This window comes from Moschus berezovskii, chromosome 11, assembly GCF_049115385.1.
Source record: "Moschus berezovskii isolate FMDL1 chromosome 11, NW_MosBer_1.0, whole genome shotgun sequence".
Lineage (NCBI taxonomy): Eukaryota > Metazoa > Chordata > Mammalia > Artiodactyla > Moschidae > Moschus > Moschus berezovskii.
Window position 1 is genome coordinate 6,417,574 of NC_142470.1, and position 18,398 is coordinate 6,435,971.

Genomic DNA, 18,398 nt, shown 5'->3' on the forward strand with positions numbered 1-18,398 from the left:
CAGAGAAACGATCTTATACAGAGTGAGAAAAGAAAACCTTTCCTCCCTCCTTTTTGGTGGTCACGTTGCTGCTGTGACCAAGCCTGGGGTCATCCAGTCCTCCCCAGGGCTGGGCTCTTCTCTTGGGTTATCTATACTTCTGGTAAAGCCAGGACCGGGAGGCGGTTCCTGTGGGAACCGAGGGATTCCTGCAGAGGCTGCTGGCGAGTGTAGTGTTGCTTCTGTGGCTGCTGCACCGTGTTAAGAAGGCCAAGGAGCTCCACATGCGCAGACGCCGAGGACAGGGCACCAGGCGTCACGACCCAGGGACGGCTCAGATGGCAGGCTTGGGACAGCCTTTGCTCCCTCGCTTTCCCTAAGAAAATACTCCTCGCCAGATGGTGGCCCGACTGAGAAAGCCATGTTCCCTCTATCATGACAGGCCTGGGGTGACGACAGAGAGCGATGAAGCTGGAACTGGTGCTCTCAGGGGGCCCAGTGCCCAGCAGAATGGACAGTCTTTCCGATGGACATGCAGAGCCACCCCAGACATGCAGGATGGGAGTGCCAGGACGCAGGCCTGACGACGGCTCCAGGTGAGGAACCACATCTACCAGGGTGGGGTGGGGGACGGGGGGATGCTCTGAAGCCTGTATTTGAAAGACGAGGACAGAAGATGCAGGCGGAGGGAGGAGGGCAGGGGAGTTTCTGAAAAGAAACCTAACAGGAAGAGGCGTTTTGTAAAATGTGGTCCCAAACAAGTTACAGAAAAAATAAACGTATACTTAACTCTGGGCTTCCCAGGTGGCGTCAGTGGTATAGAACCCGCCTACCAATGCAAGAGACTTAAGAGATGCGGGTGCAAACCCTGGGTCAGAAAGATTCCCTGGAGGAAGGCATGGCAACCCACTGCAGTATTCTTATCTGGAGAACCCCATGGACAGAGGAGCCTGGCGGACTGCAGTCCATAGGGTTGCAGAGTCAGACACGACTGAGCGACTTAGCAGACACGCATACTCAACTCCAGACGGACTCTCATTTGTGCCTTTTCAACCAGCGGTCCTTGCTCGGATTCTGTTACTTCTAGAAAAGGCATATCTGGCGGTTCCCCTGCGCTCCCCTCCACCATCTATAACAGGGGTTTCTTCCTCTGCACAACAGGAAGCTGGTGTTTGGGGCCTAGCAGTAGGCTCTGCTTCCAATTACTATTTCTGCAGAGGAGCTGAGCGCATCCCACGCTGCCCGACCTGCCCGCCAGCCCAGTGGAGCCTGCCATGGGTCAAGGCTTAGCCTCTGAACTGGGAAGAAAGAAAGGCCACCTGCACTGGAGGCCACACCACACACTTCAAAGAGTGGACAGGGAGGGAGTAACTCAGCCGCAGGTGCGTTAACAAACACAACTGCTGACCTGGCCCATCAGAGTTCATCAGTTTACAAGCAAATATTCTCAATCACTATTCACTTCTCTAGAAAATGACTGCCCCTTCCCAAAAAACTTAGCCTGTGACTCAGAAAAGCTCTTTTTACAGCTCAGATATAGGTCAAGTCACTGTGCTAGCTGTGAAAAGCCATCAAGTTATCTGACGATGCAGGACGTGCGAGGATCATTAGTGGACTTAAAGATGACTTGGACGACTATACTGTCAGACCTGAGCTTCCACTGGCAGGCCCAGTGGGAGGCGGGTCTACCCATGCCCAGTAGTTCTGAACAGGCCAAGGATATCCTCAAGTTTTTGCTGCTAAGTTGCTGGCAGCAGGCTCCAAGGATGCCTCAGAGGATGGCAAGTTCTACTTCCCCTGAAAAGACTAAGCAATGCTTGGCAAACACTGGACCTCAAACTGAATACGAAAGCCTGGGGCCTGAGTGTCCATCTCTTGCACCTAAACATAGAGGGACCAGGAGCAATAATCTGCAGAGAGCAGCTGCTCCCGTTCACACCACGCTGCTCTCAGTGAGGTAGGGGTGAGGGAGGGGAGGGAAGAAAGGAGATTCTTACACAGATTCCATTTCCAAGTCATCTTCTTCCTGAGAAAGTTGTAGGTAGGGGTTGTCTGAAGCTGGACGGAACTTATACCCCGTGAGAACAAAGAACACCAGCGTGGCCATTTCATCCAGGAGCTGCAAATTTTAAAACCACCCCCAAGTAAAGGGATTAGAATACTGTTCTTCAGAAAGCAGTGGAACCAAACAAACTGTCCCCCTGCCCCCCAATAACCCACCGCTCACTGATCAGTCACTCAAACGCCAAAGCTGACCATTGGGGACCATGTTTCTTAGGGGACTTGCTGAAGCCTTGTGGCTCAGCTGGTAAAGAATCCACCTGCCATGTGGAGATTCAATCCCTGCAGGTTCAATTCCTGGACTGGGAAGATACCCTGGAGAAGGGAAAGGCTACCCACTCCAGTATTCTGTCCTAGAGAATTCCACTGACTGTATAGTTCATGGGGTCGCAAAGAGTCGGACACGACTGAGTGACTTTCACTTCTGCCCAGAGAGGACATTTGAGAGTCCTTGCTTTAAGTCTTCACTGGCATCTTTGAAGAGCTCATTATATACGTACATTTCCCTACAACGTCCAAAGCACTAAGTGAGAGCTTCCAAAAAATAGTCTCTAAATCATTTGGTGATTACCCAGTAGTTAAACTAGCTCGAGTACACTGCAAAGATAACTTTATTATTGAAATAATAACAACAGTGGGCAAGAAGAAGGGAGGTCTGGATTCTAAGCTATTCTAAGCCCTATAACTGAAGCACAGGGCCCCACTTCATCGAGGTTTGAATTATACTGGGCAAGGCTTTCTCTGCCTGGGTTTTTTTCTCTTCAAGGACTTTTAAAATTGAAAACTAAATCAATTCCAGGTTTCTCATGTAACCCAGCAGCTCTCCTGGACAAACACATCTCAACTGTAGACCAGGAGAGACAGACAGACTTCGTGGCCACTGCCAAATAAATCTGGAACCATCTCAAGCTACCCTGAGAGTTCCTGCTCAGACACACGCTCCCGGGCACTGTCCCCTGAGCAGCATACCTGGTAGAGCCACTTCCACTGGAATGGAACAGCGAGTTTGAGGAGAAAGGCGATAATCCTGGTGAAGTATATGTAACACACGATCTAACAAGGACAGAGAGACAAGAATAGTCAGCGTAGAAATCACAGCACCACTTCCTTCCAACAGTCTGCTAAGGGGAAAGCAGAGTTACCTGAAGAAAATTATTTGACACTTACAGTGCTAATTAATAAATCAGCAGAGAGATAACTGTCCAGTACTAGAGAGGATTTCCTCCTTTTCTCTAGGTGACTAAGGTACTGACTAACAGCAGTCGCCCCGTGGACAGGACACTCTGCTCTTAACTCCTGAGTAACCTCCTTCTCACCTACTTCTCATACATCTTTGCTGGTGAGTCGCTTCTTTGTGACCCCGTGGACGGCAGCAGGCCAAGCCTCCCTTCACCACCTCCCGAAGTTTGCTCAAACCCATGTCCACTGAGCCAGGTCTGCGCATCAGGTGGCCAAAGTATTGGAGCTTCAGCCTCCTTCCTTCCAATGAATATTCAGGGCTGATTTCCTATAGGACTGACTGGTTTGATCTCCTTGCAGTCCAAGTGACTCTCTCAAGAGTCCTCTCCAACACTACAATTCAAAAGCATCAATTCTTCGGCGCTCAGTCTTCTTTATGGTCCAACTCTCACATCCATACATGACCACTGGAAAAACCATACCTTTGACTTCATGCATCTTAGTCGACAAAGTGATGTCTCTGCTTTTTAATAAGCTATCTAGGTATGTCAGATTTCCTTTCAAGGAATAAGTGTCTTAATTTCATGGTTGTAGTCACTGTCCACAGTGACTTTGGAGCCCAAGAAAATAAAATTCTCATACATAACCCACTGATTTCCAGCCCCAAAGGGTAATAGTTTTTCAGTCCCAGGCTTTGAGAAAAGTTTTCCAGCAATAACAGCAAAATAAAACCATACAGGGAAAACACTGGCTTTTAGTCTCTTCAGGAGATCCTGTGAACGTTCGAGGTCTACAGTCAGAGAAAGGACCAGTCATCCTAAGTGCCCTAGTAAGGAAGGGCATGACAAGGATTCAACATGTGGACCCACTGGGAGCAGACAGCTCGCTGGGCTGTGCCCAGGGCAGACAGGCTTACAGGGAAGGGACTGTGCAGAGTGACAGTCAGTGCCAAAACCACAGATGAAAATGACTCTGAAGTTTTCGTCTGGGAGTAAGGAAGCAAAATTCTAGGAGACCCATAGCTTATACATTCCAGGAAATTATGATCCTAATATTTTACAGCAAGCCCTCCTTTTGGTGGTACGCTTATATGGACTTTTCGTGTTCGCTTCAGTCGTGTTTTTAGATATGATCCCAATTTTGTAAGCCAATTTTTTAAAAAGTTAAAGGAACAGCTATGCATGGCGTTTGCCTAGAAAAGAGTCTAGAGAAATAATGATTCAACTGCTGGCTGCAATACCTGGAGGGGAGCAACAACGGGAAGGAGCAGGTTCAGGGTCACAGACAGCTTTCGCTGTGTCTCTATCACGCTGCACTGAAAACATATCAAGCGTGTGCTACTTTTCTGAGCGTGTAAAGCCAGATTTAAAACTAAAACTCAGTAATACGTAACTCAGATACTTAACTTCCCATGTCTACAGCCACCACTTGGTTTTGTTCAGTGAAATCCCCACAGCTCCCAGGAGCTAGTTCACTAGTTCTATTCCTTGAACTGACCGTATTCTCAGACTTAGGAATTTTTTACTCACCAAGACGTAGTAATGTCTGAAAAGTTTCAGCTTCGCTAAGTTAATGGCAGCTGGGGAAAGAAGACAACAACGTGAGCGGCTGCTGCTTCTCTCATTTCTAAAGCTTGTCACCAGCAGGCACACTCGCGGTCCAGGGGCCGAGGCCAACGTAGATGGGGGTGCCACCTGGGGGCACCTCTGTGGCTCTGGACATGAAGCCTGGCAAGGTCCCCCCATCTCCAGGAAGGATCTGGGAGTCATGGGGGCAGCAGGCTGGCGCCCCCAGCTCCAGCAAACCAGCGTTCCTTCCCATCCTGGGTTCGGAAGCTTTAAACGGCCTTCCTGGGAGGATAGTGACACCACAGAAATCAGCAGACACTACAAATCCCAACTCTTCCAACCCGCAAAGCCATCATTAAACATTTCAGCTCTGCCACTGCAGCTACAGAGCTGTAGCTCCACTAGGAATGGTCTCAGGGGGACTCTCCAGCTAACTGAGGGTGTAAATCCAATTAACCCATGGGTGTGTATTGCAAATTTCACTTAGGTTTTCACTGTGTCCTGTAACAAAGCCCTTTAAAAACAACCTCCCCAGCTCTGTCCTACCTCCAGGAGTGCTCAAGGTCAGGGAGCCAGAAACAGCTAACTTCCTGCCACCACCAACGGCCATGAAATATTGATGACCACAGAGGGTAGCCTAGCTCCCTCTCCGATTAGCGAGCCTTTCATTCATCATCAACCTTCCGGCAGGAGGCAAATTAATTTTGCTTAACAGCATTTAATTACTGGTTCCCTTTAGGAATGGAACTGTGGATGGTGACGGATTGACTTCCCCTGTCTCCCTCCTCTGGCTCATGACTGGTGAGGGTGCAGACGAGCTTAAGTTCCCAAAGAGATTCCTGGAATCCTAAATTAACCTTCAAGGTGATCACCAACTAACAGTACCTGTAAGAACCTGCTTCGAGAAACCCAGTGTGCCAACGAGGTTCAGAAAACCTGGGCAATTCTAACGCCCCAAACTGAGAGGCTCTGACACCCGTGTCTACAGCGTGATGGACTCACGCACTTGTGCAGCACCTGAGGGAGCTAACTGAAGGAGGCAGATAAGCCAAAGGCTTCTTATCGAGCAACCCCTCTGGTGGACCTGCTGTTATTAAGTCTCTCTGGTTCTCTGTACTTTTTCATCTACGCTGACTCTGGGTTGGGCCCCGGGATGCAGCGGTGACCATGGAGCCTGCCCCAGGGGCAGCGGCTTCCGTCCCTCAGGAAAGGAGAGGCGCTGGATCAGGGCCGCCCCCTCACCATGCCCAGCCCACAGAGACCCGGGCGCTGCGGTGTGGGGTCAGGGACTCCCCTCCGCCTGCAGGACAGGAGACGTTTCACTGAGGACAAGATGTTGAAACTGAGAAGTGACAGATGACTGTGTCACCAGATTTAAAACTCTGCACGTTTGTAGTGTTCCTCCCGTGCGTGTGCGTGAACCTGCTCATGCTGGTGGCGGTCAAAGAGATGGCCAGCTTATGCTGCCCTCTGCCCCACAAAACCAGGTGGCCTCTGAGACCTGGGGCCCTTCCACAGAAGCAAACCGCTCCTACATTTGGACGTTTAATCCTCTTCATTGTGAGTAATTGAGAAAGAATGGCACCAACAATCGGACCATTTAAATGGTGAAAACGCTTTAGAAGTCTCTTCTGATTTTTGCTTGCTGAAATAGATCCTGGCAAATGAAACTCCTGCCTTTGCTTCAGCAAGAACCCAACGGAGAGAAGCGGCGTGTTTCTATTCCTGGATTTCAAGGTGCCGTGCCGGGATGTGCATGGTTGCCATGGCCACCCCCAATGAAGGGCTCCCAAGGCAGACCAAGGGGACGGGGGGAGGGTCAGGATTCCCAAAGGAGGTGGTGTCCAAGCAGAGGCCCAACTGGGGCTCAGGAGGAATGAGAGTGGAGAGGTCGAGCTGAGAGGACGCTTGGGAGGAGCAGGCACCCAGGTCTGGAGGTGCCAGAGAGCCTGGGGACTCTGTCGGGCGGAGGACAAAACCCGAGACACAATCAGACGCAGACCACAAGCGGCCCTCCTTGAGGGTGTCGAGGCCCCAGGGAGCCTCGAGGGTCTCGATCAGGGCAGAGCCTGGATCACACTAGCATTTTCCAACAACCTCTTTGAAGAAAGGATGGAAGAATTAAGACTAAGAGCCCAGGGAGTTCCCTGATGGTCCAGGAGTTAAGACTGCTCTTTCACTGACGGGCTGTGGGCTCAATCCCTGGCCAAGGAACTAAGATCACACAAGGCATGCGGTGTGGCTCAAAAAGAAAGAAAGAAAGAATAAGAATCCAACTGAGGTCAAAAACCTTGAATTTTTGGAGGTTCCTCTAAGCAGTGGTGGGGTCCCTGTCAGTGCAGAGTGGGGAACAAGGTGACCTCGTCTTAGTGGTTGGGAGAAGGGGTGACATTGAGGATACCAGAGAATTCTTCAGGGGAAGTCTGAAGCCCCCCTACCGCCCCCCTCGCCATCACAGGGAAGGAAATCAGGGGCAGAGGCAGAGCTGACCGAGGGGAGGCAGGGGGTTAGGACACTGGGGGTCTTGTGGGGGTGAGAGGAAAGGAGAGGACAGGAAGGCCCCACCTCTCTGGGACGTGTGCCAGCAGGGCTGCCCATCAGACACTCGGAAGTGAGGTAGGCCATGAAGCACATGAGTGAGCCTGCACACCTAGGTCCAGGCCCCATGAGAAATGTCAGCATGGGCAATGACACCAAGCCATCCCAGGACCTGTGTTAGGATGAATAAACGGACCTTAGGAACAATCAGTGGTGACTCTGAGAGATGCAATCGCAACACACAGAGCTCAAGTTTGATCTGGAAACCCGCCCGCCATAACAGACATCACTTCCAGTCACGAGAAAGACATCTGTTTGCAAGACTGCTGCTTATGGGATCAGGCTCCGGGGTCCCACAAGGTGTTCTCGCCACAGCCCAGACTGTGAAGGCAGGAATAAAGCTCACTTACTGTGAGAAGAAAGAGTGGGTAACAGCGCAGGCCCTGCACATCTGAACACCTTGGGCTCAAATTCCATCTGTGCTGCTTATGGGCTGTGTGACCTCAGGTAAGTCGCCTGACTTCTCTGAGCCTTAGGGTTCCTTCACCTGTAAAGCAAGACCACCGCCACCACCTGCCACTGGGCTGCTGGGGATGGATGAGGCGGTGCATGGAGCCCAGACAGCACACGGGTTTAAGGAGCGGAGGAGAGTCTGATGGTAAAGCATCAGGATTGTATTAGGATTAAGTTGATCCCTGAACAACACAGATTTGACCTGCTCCGTTTCAGGTCAAATATGCGGATTTTTTCCCCAACGGTAAATACTACAGCACTAGTCCCTTGTACCGCAAGGAGATCCAACCAGTCCATTCTAAGGGAGATTGATCCTGGGTGTTCATTGGAAGGACTGATGCTAAAGTGGAAACTCCAATCCTTTGGCCACCTCATGCGACGAGTTGACTCACTGGAAAAGACTCTGATGCTGGGAAAGGTTGGGGGCGGGAGGAGAAGGGGACGACCGAGAATGAGATGGCTGGACGGCATCACCGACTCTGTGGACATGAGTTTGAGTGAACTCCGGGAGTTGGTGATGGACAGGGAGGCCTGGCGTGCTGTGATTCATGGGGTCGCGGAGTCGGACATGACTGAGCGACTGAATTGAACTGAACAGGACCTGTGGTGTACAGGATGCAGGAACAGCAGTGACGGAGGTCCAACCGAAGTTGTACTCTGATTTTCAACTGCGCAGAGGGTGAGCACCCCCAACTCCTATTTTGTTCAAGTGTACATAGTTTCAGTCCAGTAGCAACTGTGCTACAGCGGCTGCCACCTCTGGCAGGAGCCCAGGCTCTCATAAGTGATCAGGAACAAGCGGTGGCCCCGGGCTCTCCTGGCAGCGGGGTGGCCATATGCACACACTGAGTCAGCCTGCTAGGCAGGGGAGGCACTGGCCTCCGAGGGGGCAGCCTCGCCAGCATGATGCAAGGAGCCGTGATAGAACAGGTCGCAGCCTGGAATCCCAAGCCTCCCCTGGCTTTCCTTCCAGAAAAGCTTTCCCTGCAGTTAAGGACGCTGACAGCGTGCAGCCCGCTGGACCATGGCAGGACTGGGCTCCCGCGGGAGTGTAGGCTCCCCAGGTCTGGGCTATTTCTGACCCACCACGAGGAGCAGCAAATATGGTAAAAGAATGAGTGTGGTGGCAGGAAAAATCCCTCGGACAGGAGCCAGGAGACCTACACTCCGGTCCCTGCACCATCAGAACACCGCGGGCCTGTGCCCAGTCTGCACTGCCTTCTCTGGGCATCGGTCGCCTTCATGGGAGAATTTCTTTACGGTGGGTTACAACTTCTTTCCGGAGACGGCACTTAACTGGGGTAAGCACCAGAATGCCCTGGAGGGCTTTACTGACAAGACAGATGCCCAGCTTGCCCCTGACTCTTCTGGAACTGGGCCTGGCTGGAAGGTTCTGAAAATCCTCCCAGGGATCGAGGAAGGACAGGGATGGCAGGCAGGGAAGGGGAGCAGCCCAGCCACTTCAGGAGCTCCTACAAGGATGATGGCTTGTGGGTTCCTCTCCCTCCCACTCACGCTCAGGAAAACAGGTGTGACTCTGGGTTCTGGCAGACGGTTTTTACCGATGGGAACCGAACAGGTGCCCGCCAAGGCGGGAGGAGCCCAGGCCTCTCACATGTTTAACAAGACAATCCACTGACGCAGCAGCACGTGAGCAGATGGAACCTGTCCAGAGGAAAGGCCACCCCCTCCCTGGACTGTCACCTCACCTTCCCTCTTCCCACAAGGTTACTACACAGGCCGGCTTCCTCCCCAAGCGGTCTTCCCTGGGAACTGGGACCATGAAAAAAACAATAGGGCTGGTTGTCACAGGGCTTCTCTGGTGGCTCAGATGGTAAAGAATCTGCCTGCCAATGCAAAAAACACAGGTTCGATCCCTGGGTCGGAAAGATACCCTGGAGAAGAAAATGGCAACCTACTCCAGTATTCTTGCCTGGGAAATCCCATAAACAGAGGGGCCTGGCGGGCTACAGTCACGGGGTTGCAAAGCGACACAACTGAGCAACTAAACAACAAGCTGATCACCACATCTACTGAGCAGTAACCAGGCACCAGGCCGTGCGCCCTTCAAGCTTCATCCCGTGTGATCCTTACAAGAGACTCTATGAGGGCAGGGGCATACGTGAAGGATAAAAAAATGCCTCATACGTGAAGGAGTCAGGCCTGTAGGGTTTAGTACAGTACCAAGGTCACGCAGCTTGTAAGTGAGGAGGGCACTGCTCAAACCCAAGATCCTCTCTCCAAGGGCCAGGCTTTTAATCCCCACACTTTGTGCTGAAAGAAAGGTAATTCACAGCCGTGTAATTCACCATAGCCCGGGGACATGATGGTGGCTTGAAATGCTCATCAATGCCCGGAAGCTGCCAGCGATCCATCCCGAGGGGTTACTACCGGATGATCTATGGGACACGCAGAGGCGAAGGCCCCACAAGAGTCACCTACAGGTGGAAAATTTCCCAAACAATCCTTTCCCAGAAAGCCTCGAGACTTAAAAACATCCGCCCTACCCATCAGCTTTTTCCCTGCTTCCTCCCTGACGCTTTGGAGGAATTCTGAGTCAAACACAAAAATTACAGAAAAGAGTGTGATGGCAAAGCCAGGCCAGCAGGAGACTCGGGCTTAGTCACTCTCCACAGTACGGGCTCCACAGTCTGCCTCCACTCCGGGTGCAGGCCTGCTCTGGGTGGGGGACAGACCTGAGAAAGACAGGCCACTCCTGACCTGGGACCACCCTGCTTTGAAAGCATTCTTTCTGGGGAGCGGTTAGCTCACGGGGCACCTTCTGGCCTCATTAAAAAGAGACCCCACTAACCTACCTCACAGAGAAGGTATCAGAACAAGGGCGGGAAAGCATCTGCTAAGAAAAGAAGGACTACTAACAAGATGAAAATTTTGACCTTCACGCTGTTGAGGCTTATGTGAAAAAGTGGTGCAAAATGTTTCCAAAATCCACTTAAAACTTAAAATATCCACTCCAGTGACCCAGGAGTTGTCAAAAGTCGCTGAACTGAACAGTTAAGAGCTGAGCACATATCTTGTAAGCAAAAGCTTACCTTGAATGACAGTAAAAAGAAACAAGAATGGCCCAAGAGAGTAGCTGACGAGGAACGTAACTCTGCGAAGGGCTTTGCTGAGTCAAGCATGCTTCTGCCTCTCTCTTCCCTTCTGCTTTAGAACTGCACCAGAGAACCCCCTGCTAGGAGGGCTGAGGGATCCTCAGGGCCGAGCAGTCTCCACCTCTGCTGCTGTCAGCACTCATACCATCACACCGTCTCCAGCAGCCACCATGATGAGCTGTGCTGAGCAGCACGTCTGGGCCACACCCTCCCCACCCTCCCCACCCCGAGGCTGTGCCCACGGCACGTACTCAGTCTACTGCTGCGAGGAAGATGGATAGACATCCCGCTGCTTGAAGACAGCCTGGTCAGCAGTAGACAACGTTTCCCCAAGAAGAGAACCTGACCTCCCTGAGTGCTGCAGTAGTCGACAAGAGTTGATTTCAACTGTGTCTGCCTCGAGACCCAGAGTCAAATGCATGCTGATACCCCCCAGACAAAGAACCCAGATGGCTGAGGAGGCCTGCTGGGGGTCTGAGGGAGGGATCCCGCAGGCAATTAGGTCCCCAATGTTTCAAAGGCCTAATAAAAAAACAGGGGCTTCCCAAGTGGCACAGTGGTAAAGAATTATCTGCCAATGTGGCAGATCCAAGAGATATGGGTTCGATCCCTGGGTCAGGAAGGTCCCCTGGAGGAGGGCATAGCAACCCACTCCAGTCTTCTTGCCTGGAGCATCCCATGGACAGAGGAGTCTGGTGGGCTACAGTCCATGGAGTTACCACTTAGCAATGGAGCAGGCTAACAAACTGGCACTGTGTCCGTGACAAGGCGGGTTCTCAGCCGAGGGATGCGAGAGGACCCTCTGCTTTCGGCTGTCGGTTATACAAACTCAGGGTGGTATCCCTGGTTAAGTGACTATTTCAAAATGTTGACCAGAAGCTGTGACCAGGATGATGACAGAGAAGGAATTTTGGGTGATCTAAGGAAAGGTTTTGGGGTTTAAAGAAATTAACAATCGTTGTATTAAGCCAATCTCAAAAACTATTTTTTTTTTCTCTCATTCTCTCTTAGTGACAGTCTGCTTAGCTATGGTTTTCACCCTTCCTAGGGTCACAGACTTGTTTGAAAATTTGCTGAAGGCCACACACCCCTGCCCACACCTGTGGTGTTGGGTGCCACACGCCGGGGTAGGGCATCACGGACGCCACAGGACAAACAGCAGAGTCAGAAGGTTGCCATGTGCTTCGGTGAGGCAGCCCTGAGCACAGGACGGAACACTCCGAAGGCTTGACCCATGCCCCCTCACCCCACGCCTGACCCGCGCCCCCTCACCCCAAGCCACAGGAGATGTGGGCGTTTTATGAATGCTTCTGTCACACCACCCAGACAGAGAGCCATCGTGTTACTTAAAGAAAATCATTGATTCCCATTAGAGTAATGGGTTAGGTAAAATATCAGGGCAGAGAATGATGTAAAAGTTATTGTTCCAATCAAACAACAACAAATGCAGTTCTGGACACAGAGCTGGAGTTCAGTAAATAGTTAAAAGCAGTGTGAGCTTTACAGTTTTCAAAGTGCTCAGTATAGAGTGAAGTCAGTCAACACCGCTACACTGTAGGTGCGGTTTCTAAGACAGTATCTCTTAAACGTCCACAGCAGCCAGGAGCCGGCAAACTCTTTTTGTATGGGCTGCAGAGCAAGCGTTTCAGGCCCTGTGGGCTGGGTGGTCTCTGCCACAGCCCCTCAGCCCTGCCACCGCAGCGCAAAAGTGGCCACAGACCACAGGCATACACAGGGGCACGGCTGTGTTCCAATAAAACTTTATCTACAAAGACAGGCGGAGGGTTATTTCTCTTCCTTTCTCAGCAGTGGGTTTTTTGTTTGGCCTGTTTATATGAATAAACCCAAATAAAACATTCCCCCCTCATTAACTGTCCAGAATGAACAGCCATCTTTGTCACAAGAATATGGCCAACTAAGTGTGAAATGGGCTCAGCAGGCACAGGAGAGGAGAACCAGGCAGCTTTCCGCTCCCGTTCACGGTCCTCGTGACCACCAGACTCATCAAGTCTCATCCCTAAAACACGGTTCTCAAACTTTCAGTCTTGGGAACCCTTTCCACTTTCAAGAGCTTCTCTTAATGTGGGTCAAGTCTACCAGTACCTACCATATTAGAAACTGACACAAATTTTTAAAATATTTAATAATTCATTTATAGGTTAACAAAAATAAATCCATTACGTGTTAATATAAACAATGCTTTCCTCATAAAATAAAAAACTCAAATTTCAGGAGAAGAGTGAAACTGTTTCCCATTTTTGTAAATCCCTTTAATATCTGGCCTAATAGAACAGAACTGGATTCTCGTGTTTGCTTCTGCCTTCAATCTGGTGTGAGGGAGTGTGCTGACTGAAGTATATAAAAAAAACAAAACAAAAAAACAGGGCCTGATCAGAGGCAGGCCTTCTCAGAGAACTGCAAACAGTTGTCTTTGATTTTGCATTAAAGCTTGACAAGTGGTAGCTTCTTAAAGATAACTAAGATAGGGAATCTGAAACTGTAGCAATGAACTTTCATATTGTCACAGTAAAATCCACTGGTCCATCTCAAGCTTTGAACAGATCTTTTATTCATGCATGTATAACATGCACTGATCATGTGGAAAATATTGTCTGTGTGTGTAACATGCATTCATCAGGTGGAAAAATATTCTCTCACTGAGTTAAAGGAGATCTCTGAAATACTGAAACTCTTCATCATAAAATATTTACATTTATTAATATCACCTCTGTTCATATCAGATGTCTATTAAGAATTGGGAAGCTGTCGAGTTTACAGGGGTAGATTCTACGTTTTCCTAAATTAAAACGTGTGCTTTCAAGCGAAAATGAGATAACTAACAACAAATACTTTTTGTTTTCCCGAAGTGACATACACACTTCATTCATTTTCAAGAAAATATGTGTCAAAAGTCCAGGCTGAGTAACTGTAGTTTGACCGTCATCATTCCTTCAAATAAAAACAGTGTCCTGGGCCTTCCGTGGCGGCCCAGCAGTTAAGAATCCCCCTGCCAATGCAGGCGACATGGGTTCGATCCCTGGGTCCGGGAAGATGCCTCATGCTGCGGGGTAACTAAGCCTGTGTGCCACGGCTACTGAAGCCTGCAATCCCGAGAGCCCATGCCCAACAACAAGAGAAGCCACTGCCATGAGAAGACCTCACACTGCAACTAGAGAAGCCCGTGCAGAAGTAACAACGACCCAGCACAGCCCCAAAAAATGTCCTGAGAGAAAGCAGCTAGCGGAGCTCACAGCTCACACAACTGCACTCGTGCTTTTCCTCAAGATGACCACCACACTCCAGATGGAAGCAGAAGTGCTTCCTGGGCATGTCCCATTCCACACGGAGTGGTGAAAGACGTATGTCCAAGGGTGATGTACCAACATTCAAAGTTTCTCCTAACTCATCAAGGGCACTCTTCAGTGTCACGAGCCTTCTCCACCCCTGCAAGTAGGGGAAACGAAGAGCAGGCAGCGGCCACCAGCAGTCTGGTGCCCCCGCCGTGCAGCCTGCTGAGGCGCCTGCTGGTTTACCCACCACTGCTTCTGCGCCATCAGTGCAAAGATCAATAGCAAAGAAGGCTGATCACGTCACATTAGAAGAAAGTTCTGACCCCGAGGACCCTCTTGAGGACGGTTGCCCTGACGAACCGCTGTGACCTCTCGAGGTCACAGCTACTTTCAGAACATGGCAGCAGCTGGAATGAAGCCACTTCTCCACTCCCCCAGCAACCAGCCAACCACCATTTGTTTCAGGGCTTTAGAAGCTCATATGAAAGCTAAGATTCCCCAGAACACTTCCTCTGACATTTTCCTCAGAAACCAAGGGGTTGTGGGGAGGGAGATGCTCAGAAGCAGAGACTGTTAATTAGACGCAGGGCGTGTATCCCCAAGGCATCCTCTGAGGTAATGACATTGGAGAAATAGAAGGGAATAGGAAGGCAGGCTCAAGGGCAGAAACGGTGATTCCTGGCAGGCTTGAAATGCAGCGGCAGCAAAGTTGGACATGCCTGTGAAGACTCCATGAAGCCGCCTCTCAGAACGCAGCGCAGCAGTGACTCTAAATGACAAAGGACGTGAGAGGAGCCACCGCATGTGACAGAGGAGACAAACGCATGGACAGTGGGCAGCTTCGCCCTTCACGCTTTCCTTTATACTCTCTCAGCTTCAGCCTGAGGGAATCCAGACGAAGAAGCCAGCAACTCCAAACCCACACTCTCTGAAAGCACCATGAACCCCAAGCGCAGGGAGAACAACAACAAACAGCACTTCCCCCGCTTGCCATCAGTCAGCCTGGACGGCACCTGAAGCTGCCATTCTTAAGCCCAAGTCACTGTCAAGGTCATGTAATTAGTCAGTGGAATAATAAGCCTAAGAATAAGAACCAAAATGTCAGGTTTCATCCAGCGAAAAGTTTCCAAATCCAGTAGATTTTATCGTCCATGGCCTTCGCTCTGTCAGCTTTCTCAAGGATGGGCAAGACCTCAGGAACGGAGAACTGGGGAGCAGAGGGTCAACACCACATTCCAGACCCAGTGGGCCACGGGCAGTGTGCTCATTCAAGCCTTCCCATGCCGCCTCACTGCTGTCCTGGGCAGCAGTGCAGGGCACGGCCACTCAGCAGGCACTCCTGAGAAGGGCCTGCCAGCACAGCCAGGTCCCTGAGTTCTCTGCAGGGGAGACATCAATCTCAGGGACACGGCTGCCCTGACTCTTCAAGTGTCACAGTTTTCAAAGTACAAAGTGAAATATGCATCTGGAGATGAGCTCAAAAGCATCCCTCAGCCTAAGACAGTTCAATGAAAGAACTCGGATCAAGAAGACACCCCTATTCTCATCTACTCTGTCCCCCTTTGAAAGGGTTTGAGATATCTGCTGATGGGAAATGGGTGCTTTCTTAATGGTCTGTCCCCCTGAAAACGGTGGATGTAAGCCCTGGTGTGTCCCCCTGAGAATGGTGGACGCGAGCCCTGGTGTGCCCTCATGACTTCCGGCTCTCAGGCTGGCTCTCCACTCAAGAGGCCCCATGCTGTCACCTGGTGGAAGAAATAGGAAACTGCCTCATGTGCCTAGGATGACAAAAGCATTCAGTCCAGTTCAGTTCAATCGCTCAGTCGTGTCCGACTCTTTGCGACCCCATGAATCACAGCACGCCAGGTCTCCCTGTCCATCACCAACTCCCGGAGTTCACCCAAACTCATGTCCATCGAGTCGGTGATGCCATCCAGCCATCTCATTCTCTGTCGTCCCCTTCTCCTTCCGCCCCCAATCCTTCCCAGCATCAGAGTCTTGTCCAGTGAGTCAACTCGTCGCATGAGGTGGCCAAAGTATTAGAGTTTCAGCTTTAGCATCAGTCCTTCCAATGAACACCCAGGACTGATCTCCTTTAGAATGGACTGGTTGGATCTCCTTGCAGTCCAAGGGACTCTCAAGAGTCTTCTCCAGCACCACAGTTCAACAGCATCAATTCTTCGACAATCAGCTTTCTTCACAGTCCAACTCTCACATCCATACATGACCACGGGAAAAACCATAGCCTTGACTAGACTGACCTTGGTTGGCAAAGTAATGTCTCTGCTTTTTAATATGCTATCTAGGTTGGTCATAACTTTCCTTCCAAGCATTACTGCTCCACAATGCTTCTCTTCACTATGGATGTGGGGGGACAGGGATGACCCCACCTGGCTGCACCATCTACCCCAGGGAGAACACCTCACCAGAATGCTCAGCCAACGGTCAACTTCCCATGGGACAAATGGTCACAGAGACAACTAATTGCTAGTCACCCTTCAAGTCCTCTAAAAGGAAGGTGGAGAAGGCAGACAGGCGTCAGAGGGTCAGGACGGCGGAGAGAACGGGAGAAGGCAGTGCTGAGGAAGCACCAGGATTTCACCAAGGGGAAGAAGAGGACAGACAAAACTCATCAACTGGAGGACATTACCCTTGGGATGTTTAGACATTTTCAGTCGAACAGTCAGAAAAATGAACCCAGACACAAGTGTCAAAAGATTTTTAAAAAAAGTTAAAATGCCACATCTCGGCACATTAAAGTCAGAGAAACATCTATTAAGTTACACAAATAATAAAACGGGACTTCCCTGGTGATGCAGTGGGTAAGAATCCACCTGCCAACACAGGGGACACAGCCAATCCCTGGTCCCTGGAAGTTCCACGTGTCTTGGGGCAACGAGGCCCACAAGCCACAACTACTGAGCCCACTTAATGCAACTGCTGAAGCCCATGTACCTAGAGCCCGTGCTCCAGAACAAGAGAAGCCACCGCAATGAGAAGCCCACACCCCGCGACTAGAGAAAGACCGCAAGCAGCAACAAAGATCAAACCCGGCCAAAAAATAAATAAAATGAGTAAATAAATACAGCAGTATGTACATGTTAAAAATAATAATAATAAAACTAATTTTACATACAACATGCATAGAAGAAGGAAAAAAAAAAGTCAAGAAAATGCCCAAACAACATGCATTCCCAGAAGGTGGGTTTTATTTTCTACTTTGGATTCTCTTGTTTGTGACAAGATGCTTTATTAAGACTCTCATTTGTGGTTTGCTTTCTGTAGCTTTTCTTTACCTACTGTGAGAAGACAGGAGGGTTCTCTGAGATCCATGGCTCAGAGGAAGGCTAGGCAGCCAGGCTAAAAGCAAAAGACTTCTGCAGAGCACAGTCCAGCTTCAGCTCACTGAAAACAATCTATCACTGACGGCATTCCAGAGGGAGAAGTGAACTGAGAGCCTTTGAAGGAAGAGAGTAAAAAACACAAGAGAGCTATATCCTGGGACTAGAAAGAAAGTGAGCTGGCACATTCTGCAAGGGGTGGGCCTGTGGCCTCCAGGGAGCCGAGGGACCTTGGGAGCCTGGAATCTGAGCACTGACTGGGGCTCCCAGCCTGGCATGATCCTCAAACACCAGGCTACTCACAGCAAGACCCAGATAGCAGGAATCTCAACAGGAACTACTGTGGGCCCCAGACTGTGCACTGTACTCTCAATAAGAACCCCAGATTGTGCCTGACACTGGTGGGAAGGCTTGAAGTCAGGTTAATTCAAGTTAGAGAAAATGATGTGATACTCGTTGTACAGCAAGTGTGAAGGAAGATTCCTACCTACTATTTAACAAATTTTCCAAAATGAATCCACATTACTTTTACAATCAGAAAACAGATCGACAACATATTTTATCTAACAACAAGTGAATAATCTGCCTTAAAGAACATTAGTACAGCCCTGGGCGTGTGACTTCATGGATCCAAAGGCAGGTGGGACCTTTGTGAGTCTGGCTCCTTGAACCCTGTGGCCTGAAATCCCCACTTGGCCCACGGCACCCTGCAGTCCTGGACATGATTAAAATAAGCCCAGAGACACACACAACACTTTTTCTGACTTAGGAGGCCAGGTCGGAAAACCAAGAAGATGCAGAAGGGTTCTAACT

General features: G+C 50.2%; 1 protein-coding gene across 7 annotated transcripts in view; it reads right to left on the reverse strand.

Moving 5' to 3' along the window:
* The window catches only part of GPR107 (G protein-coupled receptor 107), a 67,397-nt gene that overhangs the window by 13,600 nt on the left and 35,399 nt on the right, over positions 1–18,398 (reverse strand). For all 7 annotated transcript variants that reach the window (XM_088841094.1, XM_088841092.1, XM_088841093.1 and 4 more), the window contains exons 15-17: positions 4,749–4,798; positions 3,010–3,093; positions 1,977–2,098 (exon numbers count right to left, since the gene is read on the reverse strand). In XM_088841094.1, coding sequence (XP_088697220.1) covers positions 1,977–2,098; positions 3,010–3,093; positions 4,749–4,798 — 256 coding nt within the window. The remainder of the gene's footprint in view (positions 1–1,976; positions 2,099–3,009; positions 3,094–4,748; positions 4,799–18,398) is intronic.